Genomic DNA, 26,401 nt, shown 5'->3' on the forward strand with positions numbered 1-26,401 from the left:
CCGATTGGCAAGACAGAGGGACCGAGCTGGGAAGGATGTGCTGCAGGTTAGGGTGATAAAGGACGTAAATGGGAATGTGCTGACGAGTGAGGAGAGTGTGTTGAGAAGGTGGATGGAGTACTTTGAGGAGCTGATGAATGAAGAAAATGAGAGAGAGAGAAGGTTGGAAGAGGTGGAGATAGTGAATCTGGAAGTGGGGTGGATCAGTAAGGATGAAGTGAGGACCGCTGTGAAGAAGATGAAAAGTGGAAAGGCGGTTGGCCCAGATGGTATACCAGTGGAGGCATGGAAGTGCTTAGGAGAAATGGCAGTGGAGTTTTTAACCGGATTCTTTTTCTTTAATAAAATCTTGGAAAGTGAGAGAATGCCGGAGGAGTGGAGATTAAGTGTACTGGTTCCGATTTTCAAGAATAAGGGTGATGTGCAGAGCTGTGGAAATTACAGAGGGATAAAGTTGTTAAGCCACACCATGAAGTTGTGGGAAAGAGTAGTGGAAGCTTGGTTGAGAGGAGAGGTGATGATCTGTGAGCAGCAACATGGTTTTATGCCAGGAAAGAGCACCACTGATGCGATGTTTGCTTTGAGAATGTTGATTGAGAAGTATAGGGAAGGCCAGAAGGAGTTACATTGTGTGTTTGTGGATTTAGAGAAAGCTTATGATAGGGTGCCAAGAGAGGAGTTGTGGCATTGTGTGATGAAGTCGGGAGTGGTGGAGAAGTATGTGAGGATCGTGCAGGATATGTATGAGGACAGTGTGACAGCGGTGAGGTGTGCAGTAGGAATGACGGACCGGTTTAAGGTTAAAGTGGGATTGCACCAAGGATCGACTCCGAGCCCTTTCCTGTTTGCAATGGTGATGGACAGGTTGATGGACGAGATCAGACTGGAATCTCCATGGACTATGATGTTCGCGGATGACATCATGATCTGTAGGGAGAGTAGGGAGCAGGCTGAATCGAGCCTTGAGAGGTGGAGGTAAGCACTGGAGAGAAGGGGAATGATAGTCAGTCGGAGTAAGACGGAGTACATGTGCGTACATGAGAGGGAGGGTGGTGGTATGGTGCGGTTGCAAGTAGTTGAGGTGGGGAAGGTGGATTGGTTTAAATACTTGGGATCAACTGTCCAAAGTAACGGAGAGTGTGGGAGAGAAGTGAAAAAGAGAGTGCAAGCAGGATGGAGTGGGTGGAGAAGAGTTGCAGGAGTGATTTGTGACAGAAGGGTAGCTGCAAGAGTGAAGGGGAAAGTACATAAGACGGTAGTGAGACCAGCTATGTTGTATTGTTTTGAGGCGGTGGCGCTAACAAAAAGACAGGAAGCGGAGCTGGAGGTGGCAGAGTTAAAGATGCTGCAATTCTCGTTGGGAGTGACGAGGATGGATAGGATAAGGAATGAGTATATTTGAGGGACTGCGCAGGTAGGACAGTTTGGAGACAAAGTGAGAGAGGTGAGATGGAGATGGTTTGGACATGTGCACAGGAGGAAAGCGGAGTATATCGGGAGAAGGATGCTGAAGATGGAGCCGCCAGGCAGGAGGAGAAGAGGAAGGCCAAAGAAGAGGTTCATGGATGTGGTGAGGGCGGACATGCGGGTGGTTGGAGTGTCAATGGAAGATGTGGAGGATAGAGCGAAATGGAGACGGTTGATCCGCTGTGGCGACCCCCAACGGGAGAGGAGGAGGAGAAGAAGAAGAAGAAGAAGAAGAAGAAGAAGAAGAAGAAGAAGAAGAAGAAGAAGAAGAAGAAGAAGAAGAAGAAGAAGAAGAAGAAGAAGAAGAAGAAGAAGAAGAAGAAGAAGAAGAAGAAGAAGAAGAAGAAGAAGAAGAAGAAGAAGAAGAAGAAGAAGAAGAAGAAGAAGAAGAAGAAGAAGAAGAAGAAGAAGAAGAAGAAGAAGAAGAAGAAGAAGAAGAAGAAGAAGAAGAAGAAGAAGAAGAAGAAGAAGAAGAAGAAGAAGAAGAAGAAGAAGAAGAAGAAGAAGAAGAAGAAGAAGAAGAAGAAGAAGAAGAAGAAGAAGAAGAAGAAGAAGAAGAAGAAGAAGAAGAAGAAGAAGAAGAAGAAGAAGAAGAAGAAGAAGAAGAAGAAGAAGAAGAAGAAGAAGAAGAAGAAGAAGAAGAAGAAGAAGAAGAAGAAGAAGAAGAAGAAGAAGAAGAAGAAGAAGAAGAAGAAGAAGAAGAAGAAGAAGAAGAAGAAGAAGAAGAAGAAGAAGAAGAAGAAGAAGAAGAAGAAGAAGAAGAAGAAGAAGAAGAAGAAGAAGAAGAAGAAGAAGAAGAAGAAGAAGAAGAAGAAGAAGAAGAAGAAGAAGAAGAAGAAGAAGAAGAAGAAGAAGAAGAAGAAGAAGAAGAAGAAGAAGAAGAAGAAGAAGAAGAAGAAGAAGAAGAAGAAGAAGAAGAAGAAGAAGAAGAAGAAGAAGAAGAAGAAGAAGAAGAAGAAGAAGAAGAAGAAGAAGAAGAAGAAGAAGAAGAAGAAGAAGAAGAAGAAGAAGAAGAAGAAGAAGAAGAAGAAGAAGAAGAAGAAGAAGAAGAAGAAGAAGAAGAAGAAGAAGAAGAAGAAGAAGAAGAAGAAGAAGAAGAAGAAGAAGAAGAAGAAGAAGAAGAAGAAGAAGAAGAAGAAGAAGAAGAAGAAGAAGAAGAAGAAGAAGAAGAAGAAGAAGAAGAAGAAGAAGAAGAAGAAGAAGAAGAAGAAGAAGAAGAAGAAGAAGAAGAAGAAGAAGAAGAAGAAGAAGAAGAAGAAGAAGAAGAAGAAGAAGAAGAAGAAGAAGAAGAAGAAGAAGAAGAAGAAGAAGAAGAAGAAGAAGAAGAAGAAGAAGAAGAAGAAGAAGAAGAAGAAGAAGAAGAAGAAGAAGAAGAAGAAGAAGAAGAAGAAGAAGAAGAAGAAGAAGAAGAAGAAGAAGAAGAAGAAGAAGAAGAAGAAGAAGAAGAAGAAGAAGAAGAAGAAGAAGAAGAAGAAGAAGAAGAAGAAGAAGAAGAAGAAGAAGAAGAAGAAGAAGAAGAAGAAGAAGAAGAAGAAGAAGAAGAAGAAGAAGAAGAAGACACTAGCAAATACAACCCGTCGCTTCGCTGACGGGGGGTAATTCAGGAGTGGGGTTGAGAGAGGAGGGAGGGAAGGGAGAGAGAGGAAGAGAGGAGTGAGGGAGGGGAAAGAGAGAGGAGAGAGTGAGGGGAGAGAGAGAGGAGGCAGGAGGGAGGGGAAGCTCGGAAGGGGGCAAGAACAAGGAAGGTGGGGGGGGGGGAGATGGGGAGAGCTATGCCTCACCAAGCGTTGATATACCGCGGGAGGGAGGGATGCGAGGTGTGTGTGTGTGTGTGTGTGTGTGTGTGTGTGTGAGAGTGAGAGAAAATGAAAAAAAAAAAAGAAGAGAGAAAGGTGAGGGGTGGAGGTGAGGTTAGTAAAGACAATGATGTGTTATGCTTCATGACCGAACACACATGCATAAAAACAAACTCATGTCAGAACAGCTGTGCACTCAATGACACAACAGAGTTTATAATGTAATCTGCTGGCACTTCCAATACCTGATCGGTATCTGTTTCACCGACACCACACACATCTCACACACACACACACACACACACACACACACACACACACACACACACACACACACACACACACACACACACACACACACACACACACACACACACACACACACACACACACACACACACAATCTGCAATTTTTCGGGAATGAACAGGTTTGAGTACAACCCAGAAACCTTGAGTTGCTTTCACCGAAAAACAACGCAACATTTATATCGACGTTTCAGGGAGATGTTGCCAAACATTATTCTTTATAAACAGCTGCATGTGATGGGTGGAAAAAAATTGGCTTGGTAATTTAGAAAACACGTTCGTACAGCAAACGGCTTGGAAATCGGGCGTTATCAAATATATTTTGCTTTGAAACTCACAAAGAGAAACATTTAACGTTTGTAAAGCAAATCCGATGACCAATTGCTTTAGAAACAGGAGCGAGGACAAAGAAAAACCTGAAAGAACCTCCATAAGATACGGGATGAAACATTGCCATGAGGGCACCCATAACAGGCATGGGATGTCCACACACTGTGGAGAGTCTGTTCAGATCCAAATCTCCCCATATGTACCACATATGTTGTATACGTACCTCTACCTTGTAGTTACTGTCGACTGTACATCCCGATCAGGACAGGAACTGTACTGTACAGCTCGGTAAGTGACTTAAGCACTCAAGCACTCCAACGGAACACCTGGCTTGGCAAGCGATTACCAAATGCCCTCGATACAACTATGCACCCGGAAACGCCTGTGCATTGTCCGAATTGGACAAATCAACACTTTGTGGGGGAGTTGGAACTGCTGATACTTTCACATCTGGAGCTTACATCCAGGTCAAAAAACATGGCAATTTCAGACCCCAGTGAGGTTACCCAGGAAACACCTTAAGTCCCCAGACAGCGAGGTGGTTGAGGATCGCCTGATGAAGGATATAATTAAATAAGGTGGTTAATTATCTTCAAAAGTGGTGTTGTAATTAACCCAAATACCCAATTTTCACTCGTGCACTTCCTTGGAGTTTTCCTAGTATGCATGCAAAGTTTCAGGCTGCTGGGTTTCATGGTTTTGGAGTTATGGAGGACACACACACACACACACACACACACACACACACACACACACACACACACACACACACACACACACACACACACACACACACACACACACACACACACACACACACACACACACACACACTGCCTTTTATTAGTATAGATGTCCCTCTGATTACCTTCCAAACAGACTCTTTCCATCCCATGGACTATCTGCGATAGATCCGTTGCACCTCTGTCACTTCTCTGATAGTCTTCCATGTCTCCTGTGGCTCCTCCATTGCTGATGCAGTACTCGATTAACCTAGAATCACACACGTGCGTGGATTGTCCAGACTCAGTTTATTTGGAATCATTCTGGAAAAGTCAATGTGGAAAGTTTGTGGAATATCTAGTCATGAATTTCAATATTTGACAGGACAGCAGTGGACAATATATGGAAGAGGAACAGAAAAAGATGGTGATAGAGTTGGAAGAGATCCCTTTTGAAGATGCACACCATTTAAAAAAAAAGTGTGAGGTTCCATATTTCCTGCAGCAGATAACAAAATGAGAGTCCTTAAGTTTAAAATTCAATTTTTTTAAACTTAATCCTCTTTCTGCAGTTTTACACATCCTATTGTCTCTGTCTATAGGTCTATGACTCTGTGATTGATACTCAAACTTTTCTTTTTAAATGATAGATTGGGGGATCTTTCACATTTTCAAATGAATGAATGCAGATGAGCTGGCTGGACCAATGGACTTAAATGTAACCTTAAAATGTATTTAAATGCTTGAAACTTCCCGTGCAATATCCCACAACCTCTCATACATAAATCCATTCCTTTAGGTTTCCAGCTCTGCTGATCAACACCTCACTAATATGTATACAGAAGCTTGCGGTGAGGAAATGTATAGCTGGGAATAATCTTATATTCCCTGCTTGGAAAGCCAGTCCTCGTAGCAGGAACCTGAAGGCTCACAAGCCTTGCAACAGGTGTGTATTCCTCCTTAGAGGAGACAAAATTTAAAAAATAATTGCTCAACTGAGACCACACCTTTCAGTCCCCCTCCCCCTCTCTGTCTCTGTCTCTCTCACAACCAAGTCCAAGTGGTAAATGGCTAAAACTCTCAGGCACAAGCTCTTCCACAACCCCCTTCAGTCATCAGGGAAGGAGTTACAATGGCCCCAGCTCCTGTTTTGGTGGAATGCTTGAATCATGTCTTTGCCGAAAAGGTTCAACTTCACAATCCCTCCTTCCCTGTTCTAAGTCTCCTCACCCTTACAGATAACCCACCAGAGGAAGTGAGCTTCTCATCTGCAAAGGTGGAAAAATATCCTCACAACCTTGACTCATCATCTCAGGATGCCAAGCTTTCCATTCAAAGGGTCCCAAGCCAGGCCCATGACGACAGACCAGTAAGCCTCCTTTCCATCAACAGCTCAGGAATGACATCACTAATCTCAGCAGAATTCAAGTCCTATTTCTTGTCCAACATCAAATCACCAATTTGGGTTTTGTCCTGACCACTTCATTTTCGATATGCTACTTCTGCTAACTCAGCAATGGGCAATGAACCTTATAAGATAAGTCAGGGTGGTCTCATTGGACATCTGAGCATGCAACACTGAATGACACCCAGCCATAATCGTTAAGACATTTCAGCAAGGGCATCTGGAGTCCCCTCCTTGCCTGGCTGATGGATTTTCTCCATGCTCACAAGTGATTCATAGTTCTTGATGGTATTCAATCCCCTGCTCTTTTCCTATAGGTTGGTCGTCCTCAAAACAGTGTATTGGTCCTGCTTTATATTAATGACCCCTTGGCTTTTTGGAAAACTCAATTGTCAATTGCAGATCAATCTACTCTTTTCGATGAAGTTTCAAACGCCAATGACAGGCAGGTTGCAGCTGCATTCTTATCTTCTGATTTGGAGAAAATATGAAGCTAATCAATTCCCCAGTAATGTGTCATTCTTCCAAGTCACACATATGAACTCTCTATCTTCACATCAACACCAAATGGTGAACCTTCCAGTTTAATTATGCAATCATCCTCTGGTAGTGGTGCAGTCTTTTGAGCTTCTTGCACTCACAATCTGCTGTGACATTTCCTGGGCTGATCACATGTCTGAGCTGGCCTCCAGAACCACATATCTGAGCAGGCCTCCAGGGTAAGGAGGTCCCTTTCCAGTCCACCACAGAATTGTCATTCCTTGGCTGCATTTAACTCAGTGTACAAAGCCAACAACATCCATAGTATCATGGAGTGTGAACATCCTCTGTGGTCGGTCTTGTGTTACGACATCTCACCCTCTTCTCTCAACCATGGAATCACCTTCCTGAGTGTCCAATCATGTTCTTCTTTCAATTCCTTCAAATTGGTGAGCAATCACCATCTCGTATTGTGCTCCCATTCCTATTCCAGATGGTTTTATATTCTTACTTTCCTGTCCACCTGCATTTTCCACCTTTACCCTGTTTGTCAGATTTTACCATCTACTTGCATGATCCTTGCTGACTTTCTTAGTTCCCGTAGTCCTGTCTGTATGTCCCTACTTATGCTGCCCGTGTGCTCATTCTTCCCCATTTCTAACTCTTGTACATCAACTACCTCCGCTCCATTGATGCATCAACATCACCCACTCTGTCACTCAGCTCTTACATGAGCCTTCATATGTTTAAAAATTAAAAAAACGATCACATTGTAAAAAATTAACCATCCAGACTGTAAGAGGGATTTTTGCTGTTTGTCTGTCTGTCACCATTTTTCTCAGAGATGGCCAAACGGATCTTCGTCAAACTTTCAGAGGTTCATCAGTGAAGGTCCGGTAGTGTTTTAGGCCAAAAAAGTTTTTTTTAAACAAAGCTGGGTTGTTTTTTTTGTTTGTTATTTTTACAATCACTCTATAGTGGCTGTGTGAAAAGTAATTTTAAATGATCCCCAATCCCATTCCTCAGTGGGTGTAGGGAGGTGTTTTAGGCCCACACAAAAAAAAAAAATTAGAAAAAACAAAATTTGATTTCTTCAAAATGCCAACAGTGTTAGAACAGCACCCAGCAAAGCCAGGTACCCATGCTAGTCTTTGATAGGGTTAGCTGGTTTGAGGGTGCAATCTTGTGTAGACCGTGCATCACATTCTTTTATCACCTCTTGTGCAAAACGGTTGGAAAGTTTCCTCTTTTACTGTGTACCAATCGGTACTTTTAAATCGTTAACCCCCACTGTTCATCTGAATGTGCTATATTTGAATTGGGTGGTCATGAGACTACCGTTTTTCTCAGGTTTTCCGTCTGTCTATGTTGAGTGAGCGAGAGTACCCTTATTTTCACTTTTTCCGTCTGTTGGGTGGTTGCTAGAGTACCCTTATTTTCACTTTTTCAATCTGTATGTATGTATGTATGTATGTATGTATGTATGTATGTATGTTGGGTGGTCGCTAGAGTACCCTTATTTTCACTTTTTCAATATGTATGTATGTATGTATGTATGTATGTATGTATGTATGTTGGGTGGTCGATAGAGTACCCTTATTTTCACTTTTTCAATCTGTATGTATGTATGTATGTATGTATGTATGTATGTTGGGTGGTCGCTAGAGTACCCTTATTTTCACTTTTTCAATATGTATGTATGTATGTATGTATGTATGTATGTATGTATGTATGTTGGGTGGTCGATAGAGTACCCTTATTTTCACTTTTTCAATCTGTATTTATGTATGTATGTATGTATGTATGTATGTATGTATGTATGTATGTTGGGTGGTCGCTAGAGTACCCTTATTTTCACTTTTTCAATCTGTATGTATGTATGTATGTATGTATGTATGTATGTATGTATGTTGGGTGGTCGATAGAGTACCCTTATTTTCACTTTTTCAATCTGTATGTATGTATGTATGTATGTATGTATGTATGTTGGGTGGTCGCTAGAGTACCCTTATTTTCACTTTTTCAATATGTATGTATGTATGTATGTATGTATGTATGTATGTATGTATGTTGGGTGGTCGATAGAGTACCCTTATTTTCACTTTTTCAATCTGTATTTATGTATGTATGTATGTATGTATGTATGTATGTATGTATGTATGTATGTTGGGTGGTCGCTAGAGTACCCTTATTTTCACTTTTTCAATCTGTATGTATGTATGTATGTATGTATGTATGTATGTATGTTGGGTGGTCGCTAGAGTACCCTTATTTTCACTTTTTCCGTCTTTTGGGTGGTTGCTAGAGTACCCTTACTTTCACTTTTTCCATCTGTCTGTATGTATGTTTGTTGGGTGGTCGCTAGAGTACCCTTACTTTCACTTTTTGCGTCTGTCTGTGTGTTGAGTGGTCGCGAGAGTACCCTTATTTTTACTTTTTCCATCTGTCTGTATGTATGTTTGCGTGTTTGTATGTAATGGACAGCTCTGGAGGCCAGAGGAGTCAACCGATTTTGATGAAACTTGACAGGTAGGTTCATACCAGGATCTAGTTCTATGCCTTTCAGCAGCGTTGCTATGGACACCACCATTGCCTAGCAACGGGACTTTGAAATTTTTGAAAAAATCCGAAAAAAATTATTTTTTCGAAAATCAAAAAAAAATCGGCTTCCAGGCTTTGATGCACACGAAAATCAACCTCTTTGTCAAAATATTTCACCCCGATCCGTCAAAAACTGTATGACTAGTATGCAATTATGTCGCGACCACCCATGTCACCTACCGGCTTGTATGTTTGTTTGCTTGTAATGGACAACTCTCGAGGCCAGAGGAGTCGACCGATTTTGAAGAAACTTTTTTTGAAGAATTTTTTTTTTTTTGAAGATTTTGAAGAAATTTTTGAAAAAATCCTAAAAAAATTATTTTTTCGAAAATCAAAAAAAAAATAATAATAATCGGCTTATTTTTACCCTTCAGCCAATATGGCTGCTAAATGATGTGACATGTGATGTTATAAGCAGGAAACCTATTGTTCCTCATGGATAGGGGGTCATACCTGTAAAGTTTTGCCTTGATCTGTTCAGCCATTTTGGAGAATATTTTTGAAGGTTAAAAAAAAATTATATATATATATATATATATATATATATATATATATATATATATATATATATATATATATATATATATATATATATATATATATATATATATATATATATATATATATATATATATATATATATATATATATTTATATAAGCCTGGTGTTGGCGCAGTGGTTAGGGCAGCGGCTTGGGATCCAAGAGGTCCTGAGTTCAAGCCCCGTTGAGCCACTGAATTAATACACCAGGGGGTTGACTCAGCCTGTCATCCTTCCGAGGTCGGCGAAATGAGTACCAGTATACTGGGCCGGTGTATACCCCGGTTAAAATAGGTGTACCATATCCCTGTGTCGTAAGAGGCGACCAGGGTTGCGTCAGGAAGGGCATCCGGCGTAAAACATGTGCCAAATCACTATGCGGATCATAATGGATGATCCGCTGTGGCGACCCCTAACGGGAGCAGCCGAAAGAAGAAGAAGAAGATATATATATATATATATATATATATATATATATATATATATATATATATATATATATAAACACACATATACATCGCTGCCTAACCATGTGACCGATGACATCAATTTTTTCTGTTGACCAATTCATCCCGAGATGACCCTCAAAATGACCCTTTCATCCTGTTCGGATATAGTGGTCAACATCTACATTCAGGTCAGGTCAGGTATGGGAGCAGGCTTTTATGCACACTATAATCAACTTCTTTGTCAAAAAATTTCATCCCGATCCGTCAAAAACTGTATGACTAGAATGCAATTATGTCGCGACCACCCATGTCGCCTACCGGCTTGTATGTTTGTTTGTTGGTAATGGACAACTCTCGAGGCCAGAGGAGTCAACCGATTTTGATGAAACTTTACAGGTAGGTTCATATCAGGATCCAGTTCTATGCTTTTGAGCACCATTGCTATGGACACCACCGTTGCCTAGCAACGGGAATTAAATTTTTTTGATAAATCCTAAAAAATTAATTTTTTCGAAAATCAAAAATCAGCTGCCAGGCTTTTATGCGTACTATAATCAAACTCTCATAAGTTTTCAGCCCGATCCGTCAAAAACTGTATGACTAGTATGCAATTATGTAGCGACCACCCATGTTGCCTACCGGCTTGTATGTTTGTTTGTATGTAATGGACAGCTCTCGAGGCCAGAGGAGTCAACCTATTTTGATGAAACTTGACAGGTCGGTTCATACCAGGATCTAGTTTTATGCCTTTGAGCACCGTTGCTATGGACACCACCGTTGCCTAGCAACGAGACTTTGAATTTTTTGATAAAATCCGAAAAAAATTTTTTTAATCAAAAATCGGCTTCCGTGCTTTTATGCACACTATAATCAACCTCTTTGTCAAAAATTTTCAGCCCGATTCGTCAAAAACTGTATGACTAGTATGCATTTATAATACTATATGCTTTCACCCCAACGTTCGCGTTGGGATTCCCTTGCGTAGGGTTAGGGAATGGAACACAAATGATGAATGGACAGTTGCTCATCATGTTCCTATATGGAACAACGAACGGCAAAAATGCCATCTGATGTGTTATCTTATCTACATATTTCAAATTCGTCTTAGTCTCGCGACCACCCATGTCGCCTACCGGCTTGTCATATCTATTTGTGTAACTGGATGGTATTCATAGAATACTTACCCTCCGCAATCTTGAGAAGGACTTGGTGCGAGCCAACTCTTCTGGCGGCAAATTTGTAGTTGCATCTATCTACACTTCCGAGGTAAATGTGTATAAATTACACTTTGAAAAGTCTGCTGTGGAGTACATTCACAAGCCTTCACAAAGTAGCTTATATTCTCGTTCTCGAGTGTTTTCATCACTACCAAGGCTGATAGAGACGCCAGAATAGATCGATAAAGTATAACTCGGGAGATCGTTAAAACGCTAAATCGAACTTCTTCACTTTTTTTCAGCAGCCAAGCACAAGAAAAGTCTGAAGAGATTACAATGATTCCAATTTCTAACGCAAGGAAGTGACGTTGTCTTTGTTTAATTCAACATGCAAGTTCTGAGGGGGCGTGTGTCATCCAAGTAATATGCGCGATATCAAATGGTCATGTGACATGTGGTAAAGTTTCAATTTCTTCCGTTGAACGGTTTTCGATGTACGTTCTTAACACTAGAACTGCCACTTTATTACTGCTGGCAGTGATGACCGGGTACCAAGACGTCCCGCTTTGATGCAACCGTGCTTACATCAGACACCTGATCCATGACACCCTCTTTATTCAATTCAATTCAAAATGGGAGAAAAAAATTTAAATTTAAATCAAAACGAAGACCAAATACAATAGTTATGCATTGGAGTCATCAGAAGGAACCCAAACAAGGAAAAACCAATGATTAAGTCATTAGGAGGAACCTGGATAAGACTTGGGTTTCATCTGCTACTCCTCTACCCTCAAACCCATCCAGGCGCAGCCAAGTGAACCTCATTCAAAAAAAAACCAAAAAAAAAAAACACAGATTCAAAAAATTAAATAATTCTGCCTGTCAGGTCATGCATCACATCCACTTGAAATTTAAAACTTAACTTCCCCATCACTAATAGATCTTAATTCTGAAGTTTCACATCGATTGATGCAGCAGTTCAAGAGAGAATTTAAAAAAAAATATTTTCCTTCAATGCGATATGGCTGCCAAACGATGTGACCTATCATTGATCATGAACACCCTGGTATCCCCTGGGTTTGGGGAACGTGTGTGAAGTTTCCCCTAGATCTGTCCAGCCATTCTGGAGAAGATTTTTTAAAAAGGTTTTCGGGTAAATCCGATATGGCTGCCAAATGATGTGACGTGTGATGTTATAAGCAGGAAACTTATTGTTCCTCATGGATAGGGGGTCATTCCTGTAAAGTTTTGCCTTGATCTGTTCAGCCATTTTGGAGAAGATTTTTGAAGGTTAAAAAAAAATTATATATATATATATATATATATATATATATATATATATATATATATATATATATATATATATATATATATATATATATATATACATACACTCACACACATATACATCGCTGCCTAACCATGTGACCAATGACATCAATTTTTTTCTGTTGACCAATTCATCCCGAGATGACCCTAAAAATGACCCTTTCATCCTGTTCGGATATAGTGGTCAACATATGCATTCAGGTCAGGTATGGGAGCAGCGTTTACTTACTTCACCCACTTTACACTGGTACCCAGGGGCCGCCGTCTGGCCATCCTCCAAGCAGTTACCTGGCCCATCCCCATCACCTTGAGATGCTGATGAACATGCTGCAACCACGAGGAACGTGGTGGGCCTGTTGGCCCCCACCACTAACGAGACTCCCTCGTTGAGAGAATCTGATGAGCAGGATCAGCGTTAGGAAAACGAGCCACATGACCATGCAGCCACAGCTGACATTCATGGACTATGCAGGTAACAAATCTCATTTGAGTCTCTCTCAGCAACCGCTCGTTGGACACAAAGTCTGAGCAGTGATAGCCAAGGATTCTCCAAAGAGACCTGGAACCATAGGAGTTTAGTCTCCATCTCAGATCCATGGTCAGAGTCCAAGTCTCACATCAGTACAGCAAGACTGGAAGCACCAAGGACCTGAAGGCTCGGACTTTCGTCCTCCCGCACAGGTACCGGCAGCGCCACACCCCATATCCAGTGAATCCATGAATCCCCGAGCCCGACCCAGACATCTATTGACCTCTGGCTCACAACATGAGGAGACATGAATATCACTGCTAAGGTAAGTGAATCTCTCCGTGACCTCAACAACACAAACACAAACAGGTGTTGACAAGACAGCAGCATCCAAGATATCACTGAAAGCCTGGATCTTACTTTTGACCCAGGAAAACCGTAATCCCAGCGGCTCTGACTCCGCATTCAGTGCCCTGACGGCCGCACAAGGATATCGGGCCTCTCCACAAAGATGAATGAATCATCTACGGAATCAAAGTCAGAGATCTTGACATTCCCAAACGATACATCGCAACATGATCTCTCTGACATCCTCCCCAGAATCCAATCCATACAATGGCTGAAAAGTGTGGGGGCCAGTACACACCCCTGACACACTCCAGTAACAACTGGAAATAAGTCAGAGATGGTATCACAACACCTCTCAGCACTCTTAGTTCCAGAGTATAGTTCAGACATCAGATTGATCAGTTTTGGTGGCACCCCACAAAGACCGAGAATCCTCCAGAGGGGATCCCGATTCACAGAAATGAACGCTTTGCGGAGATCAACATCGGCTGTGAGTAGCCCCTGCCAAAACACACGTCTGTGATCAGTGAGGACCCGAAGAGCAAGGATATACGGTCAATCGGTGACCTCTTTGGTGTGAAGCCCAACTGCTCTGCGCTCTAGTGCTCAAGTAGATGGTGGCATACACGATCAATAATTATCCAAGCAAAGACCTTGCCTGGCACCAAAAGCAGCATCATTCCTTGGTAGCAGTTGCTGTCCTGGCAATCACCCTTCCAATCAGTTGGGATGATGCCTGTGTTCCAAACAGAGCACAGAACTGCATGCAATGACACAAGTACAACATTTTCACCAGACTTGAGAAGTTCAACATGGATGCCACAGATCCCAGGACTTTGATCCCCTTTCACCGGGTTCACCGCAGTCTGTGTTTACACAAACTAAGGTGGTTCACAGTTGATTGGAGGGTCAGCAACAAGGATAGTTACACCCCTGACGTCCAGCTCAACAGCTGGTGGGGCAGCCTGGTACATCCACTGAAAGTAACCGGCCCAGTGGGCTTTCACTTCAGAGTCATTAGTCAAGAGCCCCCACCCTCCGCTCCAACTGCAGTACACCCAGGGACGGGCTTGGAGGAATGCCGTGCACAAATTCCTCTGTAATCAGGACGAGAATCACCTGACCACAGATGATGCTCTACCCCTTCAGATTCCTCGCACAGAGGCCTCCTTGTCCACCCTCAGCGCACGTACAGTGCCTCACCTTCTTCTTCTTCTTCACCTCACCATGGGTTCCAAGACATCCACTGGCAATATCAAGGATGGTCGTCTTGAAGGCACTCCACAACTCTTCAGGATTCCCCCAAAACACCCAGACCCCCACCCCTCACCCCCAAATCCTCACTCAGCCTGTTTGCAAACTCCTCAACTACCCTCTTGTGCCTGAGCTTGCCAACATCCAGCTTAGGCTGGGTTGGTATCATTCTCCTGGATTTAAGCTGCACCTTCAGAGTTGTTCCAACAAGCCTGTGGTTGGTATTGAGGAACGGAGCACTCCGGCAGACCCTGCAGTTCTGAATCATCCTCCAGCACCCATCATCAAGCACAAAGTCAATCTCCTTTGTCACACCACCAGCATTGGAATACCAAGTCCAACGATGAACCTGTGGATGCTGAAACCACGAACCAGCCACCCTAAGTCCATGACTTCTTCAAAGTCAAGGAACTTATTGCTGTTCTTGTTCACAGTTCCAGACACATGGGGACCAACCCATATCTCAAAACAATCCCCATCAGTGCCAGTCAATGCATCAAGATCCCCCACGTCTCGCCGAGTATCTCTCCTGGGTCACTGATCACGGTGAGATCACTCACCTCAGTCGGAGCATACACAGAGACCAAGGAAATGACACCCAAGAAGTAATGAATCCTCAGTCTCATAATACGCTCGTTGACCGGCGTTACCTCACTTATCATGGGAGTCAGCTTATTGGACAGAGCTACATAACAGCAACTCCTTGGGCACGGTAACCATCAGAGCGACCAGACCAGTCGTAGGTGTAACGACCCACCATGATCTCACCACTATCCGGTCTCCGAACCTCAGAGAGTGCAGCAATACCGATGTTCAAACGCTGGAGCTCAGATGATAACAGAGACAGGTGATCATCCTTTCTTAGGGATCGGACATTTCAGGCACCCACCCGAAGGGACCGCCTAAGGTTAACCTGAGGATACCACTGTCTGGTGGACGACACCTCAGCATCACACTGATACACACCACCACAATCTGACCCAGGAAGTTTATCCAGTGCTTTTCCACCTATCAAAGAGTGGGGGTCCCGACGGCTTTGACCCAACCCCATCATCCGGTGAGCTGCCCTGCGAAGGGCAGCTGCATAGGAGGTACTCCCACGGAGTGGGAATGCAATTATGACATCATAACGAAAGCACCGGTGACATCGTAATAAAAAACAAAATCACATTCATTCCCCATGGGGACTGCTTGACAGTTGCCAGGTTTCAATTTTTTTCCATGGAGCAGTTTCGGAGATAGAGGTCCAAAGTTTTTCCTTTTTTCCAACATGGCTGCCACATTACGTAACCTATTGTGTCATAATTATGATTAAAACATTCCACATGAGTAGTCGCACCGATGGTGAAATTTTTGTGTCAATCCGATAAGTAGTTGCAAAGAAAAGGGAATAACAAAATGCAGACACGTACATACGTGACATCGCATAACCCTGCTTTTCACTTCGCGAGCTAACAACGACAATACCAGTGAGCGGTGTAATCGTGTTTTGAGTGAAAAACTGGAGGTGGGCTCACGTGCGCCAGTTTTCATCTTCGCCCAGGGTGATCGGATTTCCGATGACGATCAGCAGTGTCTTGGCACGTGTCAGAGCCACGTTGAACCTCTGTTCACATCACAACACGCACGCACGCACGCACACACAAACACACACACACACACACAGTACCACTTTAGCAGAGATATCTCATCCTGACCGAGGAGTCCTGCAACAACCGTGAAAATTTGGGAGATTTTTTTTACATATCATCAATCAGTGAAATAGCTTATGTTTCCTCAAATTTATATACACACTCACCAGGTGGCTGATTATCATAAAGACACATGCATACGTACGAATGTGACATTGCCTTGTTATGTTTCTGTATATTAGCATCTCCAAGCTGACCTACAAAGCTAGTCGCCGACCGGGCATCCTGTGTTGTACAAAGTCCTTCCTTGGCACACCTGAGCTTCTAACCACTTACAAAGCTTTTATCCACAGTCTTATGGAGTACTGCTTCCCCCTCTGGGGTAGTGCTCCTGCCTCACACCTCGCTCAATTTCCTGCTGTGGAAAACAAGGCTTTTAGGATCATTGGTATCTCCCGCGATGAAGCCGAGTCTTTGTATCTCTAACTCTCTCACCAGAGGCAGGATGGTGGTCTTTCTGTCTTCTACCCTCTTCTTGCTGCCCCTCTTGCTCTGTCTGTGATCTGTTCCCCCTATATTTTCTCAGGGTGCTCAAGGTTCGCTCAAAAAAACCCTGCTGGTGAAACTGCCAAAACCAAGAATCACTGCTCACCTTCACTCTTTCATTCCTCTTTTTTCCCAACTCTGGAACAAACTCTCACACTGTCTTCAATCCCACTCCTCCCTCCAGGTCTTCCAAACAGCTGTTCACCACCATCTCATATCTTCCCCCATCCAAAATCTTGATCTTTACTACCCCCGTTAATCCACCCCAAACCCACCTCCTTCAAATTCCCCGCTTTCCTTCCTGAAAGTCCATGTCGTACCATCTTGTGTACCCCGTGGACCCCGCCCCATCCCTCTCCCTTCCATCACTCACTCTACTCCTATCTCCCCATCTTGTTTCCGTTCTCTTCACAACCGTCCCATACTCTGTTACACTCCCTTCTCTCTCCTCTTTTCATTTTCTCAGAATAAATTTTATTAATCCAACAACAAAGCCCTCCCCCCTCCCCTCCAAAAAAGTTAAGAATTGTTTTTGTGACTTCACACACCCTTGCATCAGAGAAAATGTGTGTGGTTGAGTGACAAAGATGAACGTAATGAGAGGTGAGTAACAAAGAAACACAAGGTGAATTATTCAGGTGAGACCTGCCTTCGGGTTCTGAATGAATCCAAGACAAAAACGCTTATCAAAATCCAGGAACTCTGTCGCACTTCGCACCGTCGAGATGATTATCACTCGTCTTTCCTGCCCTTGGAACTCCTCCACAGAACCCACCTGCAAAAACAAACACAAAATCCACCAAACTGGAGTTGTAATTTCAGCAATGGCTAATAATAAATCACCTTTTGTGAATTGCTTTGTGACTTGTTTTTATTGTCAGGTCAGATCAGATCAGATCTTTGACTTGCCACAGGTACCATGTAAACCTCAACTAACCTGATTCATGATCAGGTTGCGGCGACTAACCGGTCTCCCCGACCAGGTTTCCTGGTGAGGAGGGTGTTTGGATATGGACACCCAGCAGGATTAATAACAAAACCTGTCAAAGGGCGGAGGAGCTCCTTGTGAGTCAACGTCCATCCATATCTAGTGCCCAACTGTGTCTGCGGACGTCCTCCTGCAGTTTTGTTATCTTTTTCGAGGAGGTTGGTGGCAGGATTTGCACTCTGGCCACCGTAAAACACACAAAAAACTCAAATAAAACTAAAAACCCACTCTGCTGAAGTACCTACTGTGCAGCTGCCCTTCGCAGGGCAGTCATCGGATGACAGGATTGGGGCAAATCCTTCAGGACCCGCATTCTTTGATGATAGGAGGAAAAGTACAGGGTAACCTTCCTGGGTCGGATTGCGGTAGTGTGTGTCGTCCACCAGACATCAGTCTCCTCGAGTTAATCTGAGGCGGTCCCTTCGGGTGGGTGCCTGGAACGTCAGATCCCGAAAAGAGGATGATCACATGTCTCTGTTATCATCTGAGCTCCAGCGTTTGAACATCGGTATTGCAGCTCTCTCTGAGGTTCGGAGACCGGATAGTGGTGAGATCATGGCGGGTGGTTACACCGACTACTGGTCTGGTCACTCTGATGACTACCATGCCCAAGGAGTCATTTTAGCTGTGTCCAACAAGCTGACTCCCAAAATAATTGAGGTAACACCGGTCAACGAGTGTGTCACGAGACTGAATATTTGAGACACAAGACTTTTACGTGTCACTCTTTAGGTGTCATTTCTCTGGTCTCGGCTGAAGTTCCGACTGAAGCGAGTGATCTCACTGTGAAGGAGGCAAACTAGTCGTTTCATTCATGTTGTGGAAAATATAGAAAAGTGGAAAAATTGAAGTCCAGTGTCCTGTAAAAGTATTCACGCCCTACCAAAAATGCCACATCTACATGAATTATGTAGAAACAATTTTTTTTCCAAATGAACCTTTTTTTTTTATTCATAACGGAGGAGATCGAATGAAACAATTGTTATAGTTGAAGGAGGTTACATGTCAGGAATACCTGCAAAAAAAAAACATGTACAAATCAAAATTAACTGGTTGTAAAAGTATTCAGCCTCATAGGGCAGTACTTAGTGGAAGTACCTTTTGCAGCAATGACTGTGATGAGTCTTTTTGGGGGAGGTCTCCACGAGCTTTGCGCAGTGAGATGGTGAAATCTTTGCCCATTCTTCATGTGAAAATTGCTCTAGTTCTGCCAAGTTTGATGTGGATCGTCGATGGACTGCAATGTTCAAGTCTCACCATAAATGTTCAATTGGGTTCAAGTCAGGACTTTGACTGGGTCACTCAAGAACATTTATTTTATTCTTATTTGGCCACTCCAGTGTGGCTTTAGCTTTGTGCTTCGGATCATTGAAACGGTAGGAGATTCACATTTCAGCAGGACAGATTCGTAGCTGACTCAAGCAGATTTTCATCAAGGATTCTCCTGTACTTTTGCACCATCCATTGTCCCTTCCAACATGATGCTGCCACCACCATGCTTGATAGTAGGGATGGTGTTGACTGGGTGATGCGCAGTGTTCGGCTTGCAACAGACGTAACGCTTTGAATTTAGACCAAAAAGTTCAATTTTTGGCTCGTCTGACCACAAAATGTTTCTCCACATGCCTGCAGTATCATTAAGATGCTTTTTCACAAACTCCATATGAGCTTTTAGATGTCTTTTTCAGTCATGGCTTCTTTCTTGTCAATTGTCCATGGAGGCCAGATTTGTGAAGGGAATGGGATATTGTTGATTGAGGTTTCCTGCTTGCCCAGTTGCTGAGTTTGGATGCGGGACCTGATCTCAGTAGAGTCTGGGTAGTACGATACGCCTTCAACTTGTCAATGATGGATTTCATCGTACTTAAAGGGATAATGAGTGACTTTGAAATATTCTTATAACCCTCTCCTGAACGGTGCTTCTCCACCACTTTATGTCTGACTGTCAAAATTTGAAATTAAGTCGTTACTCGATCATATGGACTGACATCTGGTAAGGATGAGTCTGGGTGGTACGTAAACCTGCAGACAGAGACAGACAACATGAACCAATTACATAACCCCACTTGGTGCTTCACGTGCAGGGTAATAACAATGGAAACCCCAGGTTTGACTTGCAAGATTATTGGTGATGCTGTTGGCAGGTCCAGCTTAAACAACTGCACAAAGCCCCTTGTAAATCTGACTCAATAATGTGGTCAGCATGTCCCACTTGCACATTTTCTTGTAAGGTGAACATCATAAGTTCAAAAACCAGAGCTGAGAATTTGCATTGTTGTTCCAGTAGGAAAGTCAACATCCTTGGAATGCACTTTTCGACTGACATTTACATCTCGAGTAGCAAGTGGTTCTGTTCTGAATTGATTAACTTTCATGAAAAATAATCTTAAGTAAAGAAAGTAGTTGCCTCATCAAGAAATAAAACTTATTCAATGGCCACAATTATTCCCACATTCTTGTGGAATTGACCAAGGAAGGTTTTTGATCCAAATCTTTCATGAACCAGCAGGACAGGCCTGATGCTCAATTAAGTAGTTTGGGCAGGGTGCCAGCAATAGCTCACCTACTCTTCATAAACGACACCATGAGATCTTTCATGTCCACCAACTAACGTCGGCAGAAGGGATTCCCAATTCACACATTGATGAATTACCCTGCCAGTCAATCAGAGGGATTACAGTTTATAGCTGGGTCAGGATTCAAACCCAGAGTGTGCATAGCTACCTCTACGCCACCCTGCCAGCCCCAACAAGGAACACAACAAAGAAAGGAGTTGCATATTCAAGGAATTCATTCTAAACTCAGTTGAAATCAGAAGAACCTTGGTGTACTAATCAAGGCTGATTTTATGTTGCCCAGACAGTCACGACGTGACCATTACACATGACATGACTGACATTAATACACGACACATGAATCATGGGAGTCGTATATTTCAAGTGTTGGAGGAATTTCGAGAATGCTATTCAATCCAAGCAACTAACTATAACTGTAAATAAAAATGTAAATAATAACATGAATTAACAAGGGAATGACGCTTTGAATGATGATCAAGCACCAAACTGAGAAACTGTACAAATCTGTAAAAATTTACCTTCAGGTCCCTAATGTTGCTCAAGGACTTCAAGTCTTTATCGATTTCAAAAATCGCTTGCCTGATCTTCAAAACCTGAAAAAAGTCAGAAACAGAGACTTAGCAATAAATAAAACAAAACATGCAATCTGGGCATGTGGTGTTTCTGTCTGAGCACTTGACTCAGGATGCTGGAATCCCCCAGGTTCAAATCCCACATACCTTATTGATGTGTCCATTGACTATATAATCTATGTCATTGTGACAGAATTTATACAAAGTGCCATAAATGTACGTATAAGCCCCTCCATGAGCCTCAAATTACTCTGAAAAAAGAAAAATGATAGATAAGGATGGAACTAAAGGAGCCAAGTATTGGGACGGTGTGATATGGAGGAAGTGCTAAGTATAAATGGAGATACCGCATGACATCGAGAAAAAGGTTCAGTCAAAGAACAAAGGCTTTAATAACAGCCCCGATACTCAGCAACGATGTATTTTCTGTCTTTGTTTCAGGAGTGAAAGTTGTCTTTTCAGGATTATTTAGTGCCCATCACAAGTTGTCCTGATACGGTGAAGCGACTGCACAGATGATATATGTTGCGAACTTTTAACCCCATTCCTCATGCAAAAGAATCTTGAAACTTTGGAGAATTTATTAATACGGACACATATTTATATTTTAAATGAACATATTACTTGTGCCGTCTCATCGCTTTGTGATAATTTGATGATGGAGCTTGTATATATATATACACAAAGTTGAGGCTCATGGAAGTGCGACAACACAATATAACAGAACAACAACGAGAGTTAATAGAACACGTTACCCCACACAGTATTCAAGTATACACTTTAATTTAAATAAAATAATTATTTTAAACATCATTAACAAAATTCCAGAAGTTTAGCGTGACTGAAGTAGTTTTATACACCACCTTATTTAACATGTTCAACTACTGTTAAACATAAGGGTTTTGGAAGGGAAAAGATGGTGACATGTATTACAGTGTTCAAGTATGCAATTCAATTTAATTAAAGTGAAGATTGTAAAAATTGTATAAATAAATAAATTCTGGGTTTTACCACCGTTGACGCAGTCGACAATGCCACCTTATTTAACATGTTACATAAGTGATTTGTGCCTGTTGTTAGTGTCCTTTATGACGTCCTTTAGTAAGTTTCCTGTTTGGAATGATTTTCAATTTTGTTTGACTGTTAGGCAGGCAGAGAGATTAATTATGTCACTCCTCTTTGGGCATGGGCGATCGTGACAAATTCACAGCCAAAGAACAGTAAACCCTCAAATATTGCGGGGTGAGGTTCCTGGAAAATGCCGTGATATTCAAAACCGCAAACCAAAGGAAACCAAAAGGCCACTGGGAAAGGGTGGGGTGGGGGGGGGGGGTTCAGTTCCTGGATTTCAAGAAAATATAGAGGAAGATCGACGGCAGCCAGAAATAAACACATCACAATTGAAAAAAAACATGTACAATATATGTATATATGTATATATGTATATATGTATATATATATATATATATATATATATATATATATATATATATATATATATATATATATATATATATACATACACATACATATATGGTGTTTTAAAAAGATTGATACAACTTTGACTTCCTGCTATTTCTTTGTTTTTTTGACCTCCACAGTTTTCCTTCTCAGGGTTTGGTGGTGCTATTGTGGTATTTGATCACTGGGATTGCTCGCTCTGTAGTTCAACTATGCCATTGACAGTAAAGCAGAAGACAAAAGTGGTGGCTCTGTGGTATGAGACTAAATCAGACGTAGACACCGGCCGGAAGTTCTGCCGGGAAGATGACTTCAGAAAACGTGATGGATCCACAAATTGTGCCATTCAACATATTGTGAAGCATTTTGAGCACAAGGGTACAGTGCACAACCAAAGCAAGGGCAACAGTGGCAGGCCAGCATCAGTAACCAAGAGTCAAGCCAACATCGACGCCGTGCGGGATTCTGCGGTCGACAATCCCAAGAAGTCTCACCACCAGCGCTCTGGGGAGATAGGCATCAAACCAACATCAGTCTGGCATATCCTCACGAAAGAACTGAGGCTTTTCCCATTCATCATTTCTATGAGGCATAAACTGAGTCAAGACGACATGAGAAGGAGACTTGATATGTGCAATTGGCTCAGTGACAGGATGGAGCGGTACCCAAACTGGATCAACCTGATCTGGTTCAGTGATGAAGCCTATTTCCACTTGAACTGTGTCATCAACAAGCACAACAACATTTTCTGAGGGGCAGAACCACCTGAGATCACCGAGAGGTAAATGAAAGGACCTAACGTCACGTGCTTCTGCGCCTTCAATGCCAGATGGGGAGCGCTTGGGCATTACTGGTTTGAGAATGACAACAGCAAGATGGTGATGATCAACAGTGGGTTACCTGGCCATGCTCCAGCAGTTCTATAATTATCTAGCCCAAAAGGTCAACCCAATCCAGCTCAGCATGACCTGGTTTATGCAGGATGGTGCACCCCTGCATACAGCTGGTGACACCATCACTTTCCTACAGCAGCTCTTCAGAAACCACCTCGTTTCCCTGGGTACTGCTCTTGACTGGGCACCCCATAGCCCAGACTTGGACCCTCTGGACTACTGGTTCTGGGGAGCTTGCACGAGCTCTGTCTATACCAACTGCCCTGCCACATTGGATGATCTGAAGCAGGAGGTGTCAGGTTAACTCCAGGCAGTGCCACATGAGACCAAAAGGAAAGTTGAACAGAACTTTGGAGTTAGGGTCAATGCCTATCTGAACCGTGGAGGGGCACACATCGAGAACGTCAATTACAAGAATTTTGCGTAAATGCCATTTTCAGACCTTGGGCTCTCATTAACTCGAGCAGTGACTTACTGCAATAGCAATCAGTGATAGAAAGTACCATATCATAAGCTTTCAAGAAATCACTTTTTTGGCTGAGGAACCCGGCTGTGAAGCTGGTGAAACGTTGCCTGAGACTGGGTCTGCTCTCGCTTTTTTGCCCAAATTAGCGGAGTTGATCTAGTTTTTTTAAACTTTTGGTTGGAAGCGCCTTCTTCTTCTTTAAAAAAAAACATGTATGTACATACAGTGTGTATATATATATATATATATATATATATATATATATATATATATATATATATATATATATATATATATATATATATATATACATATACATCACAGGTGGATTACATCTTAAGTAGGAGATGCAACCTGAAAGAGATTAGTGACTGTAAGGTTGTGGCAGGGGAGAGTGTAGCTCGACAGCATCGATTGGTGGTCTGTAGGATGACTTTAGAGGTGAGGTTGAGGAAGAGAGTGAGGGCTGAACCAAGGACCAGATGGTGGAAGCTGAAGGAGGAAGACTGTTGCGTGAAATTTAGGGAGGAGGTAAGACAGGCGTTGGATGGTGGTAAAGATGGGTGGGATGATTGGGCAACGACAGCAGAAGTTGTGAGGGAGATAGCTAGGAAGGTACTTGGTGTGACATCTGGACAGAGGAAGGAAGATAAGGAGACTTGGTGGTGGAATGAGGAAGTACAGGAAAGTATAAGGAAGAAGGGGTTGGCGAAAAAGAAGTGGGATAGTCAGAGAGATGAAGAAAGTCGGCAGGAGTACAAGGAGTGGCGTCGAAAAGGAAAAAGAGAGGTGGCAAAGGCCAAGGAAAAGGCATATGACGAGCTGTATGAGAAGTTGGATACAAAAGAAGGGGAAAAGGATTTATACCGATTGGCAAGACAGAGGGACCGAGCTGGGAAGGATGTGCTGCAGGTTAGGGTGATAAAGGACGCAAATGGGAATGTGCTGACGAGCGAGGAGAGTGTGTTGAGAAGGTGGATGGAGTACTTTGAGGAGCTGATGAATGAAGAAAATGAGAGAGAGAGAAGGTTGGAAGAGGTGGAGATAGTGAATCTGGAAGTGGGGTGGATCAGTAAGGATGAAGTGAGGACTGCTATGAAGAAGATGAAAAGTGGAAAGGCGGTTGGCCCAGATGGTATACCAGTGGAGGCATGGAAGTGCTTAGGAGAGATGGCAATGGGGTTGTTAACCAGATTGTTTAATAAAGTCTTGGAAAGTGAGAGGATGCCGGAGGAGTGGAGATTAAGTGTACTGGTTCCGATTTTCAAGAATAAGGGTGATGTGCAGAGCTGTGGAAATTACAGAGGGATAAAGTTGTTAAGCCACACCATGAAGTTGTGCGAAAGAGTAGTGGAAGCGAGGTTGAGAGGAGAGGTGATGATCTGTGAGCAGCAATATGGGTTTATGCCAGGAAAGAGCACCACTGATGCGATGTTTGCTTTGAGAATGTTGATGGAGAAGTATAGGGAAGGCCAGAAAGAGTTACATTGTGTGTTTGTGGATTTAGAGAAAGCTTATGATAGGGTGCCAAGAGAGGAGTTGTGGCATTGTATGAGGAAGTCGGGAGTGGTGGAGAAGTATGTGAGGATCGTGCAGGATATGTATGAGGACAGTCTGACAGCGGTGAGGTGTGCGGTAGGAATGACGGACCGGTTTAAGGTTAAAGTGGGATTGCACCAAGGATCGACTCTGAGCCCTTTCCTGTTTGCAATGGTGATGGACAGGTTGACGGACGAGATCAGACTGGAGTCTCCATGGACTATGATGTTCGCGGATGACATCATGATCTGTAGGGAGAGTTGGGAGCAGGCTGAATCGAGCCTTGAGAGGTGGAGGTACGCACTGGAGAGAAGGGGAATGATAGTCAGTCGGAGTAAGACGGAGTACATGTGCGTAAATGAGAGGGAGGGTGGTGGTATGGTGCAGTTGCAAGGAGTTGAGGTGGGGAAGGTGGATTGGTTTAAATACTTGGGATCAACTGTCCAAAGTAACGGAGAGTTTGGGAGAGAAGTGAAAAAGAGAGTGCAGGCAGGATGGAGTGGGTGGAGAAGAGTTGCAGGAGTGATTTGTGACAGAAGGGTAGCTGCAAGAGTGAAGGGGAAAGTATACAAGACGGTAGTGAGACCAGCTATGTTGTATGGTTTGGAGGCGGTGGCGCTAACAAAAAGACAGGAAGCAGAGCTGGAGGTGGCAGAGTTAAAGATGCTACGATTCTCGTTGGGAGTGACGAGGATGGATAGGATAAGAAATGAGTATATTAGAGGGACAGCGCAGGTAGGACAGTTTGGAGACAAAGTGAGAGAGGCGAGATTAAGATGGTTTGGACATGTGCACAGGAGGGAAACGGAGTATATCGGGAGAAGGATGTTGAAGATGGAGCCGCCAGGCAGGAGGAGAATAGGAAGGCCAAAGAAGAGGTTCATGGATGCGGTGAGGGCAGACATGCGGGTGGTTGGAGTGTCAATGGAAGATGTGGAGGATAGAGCGAAATGGAGACGGTTGGTCCGCTGTGGCGACCCCTAACGGGAGCAAGCCGAAAGAGGAAGAAGAAGATATACATATACATATATACATATACATATATTGCATGTTGACATTGAAATAAACGTAAATAA

The 26,401-nt window shown here is 42.9% G+C and overlaps 1 protein-coding gene across 1 annotated transcript in view; it reads right to left on the bottom strand.

The window, feature by feature from the left end:
• The window catches only part of LOC147019201 (RNA helicase MOV-10-like), a 131,133-nt gene that overhangs the window by 8,811 nt on the left and 95,921 nt on the right, over positions 1-26,401 (bottom strand). The window contains exons 19-22 of the mRNA XM_085899523.1: positions 20,913-20,987; positions 17,480-17,605; positions 16,171-16,259; positions 4,768-4,892 (exon numbers count right to left, since the gene is read on the bottom strand). Coding sequence (XP_085755649.1) covers positions 4,768-4,892; positions 16,171-16,259; positions 17,480-17,605; positions 20,913-20,987 — 415 coding nt within the window. The remainder of the gene's footprint in view (positions 1-4,767; positions 4,893-16,170; positions 16,260-17,479; positions 17,606-20,912; positions 20,988-26,401) is intronic.

Source organism: Eptatretus burgeri, chromosome 10 (assembly GCF_056783735.1).
Source record: "Eptatretus burgeri isolate ZD-2024b chromosome 10, Ebu_testis_v1, whole genome shotgun sequence".
In the NCBI taxonomy this organism is placed as follows: Eukaryota; Metazoa; Chordata; class Myxini; order Myxiniformes; family Myxinidae; genus Eptatretus; species Eptatretus burgeri.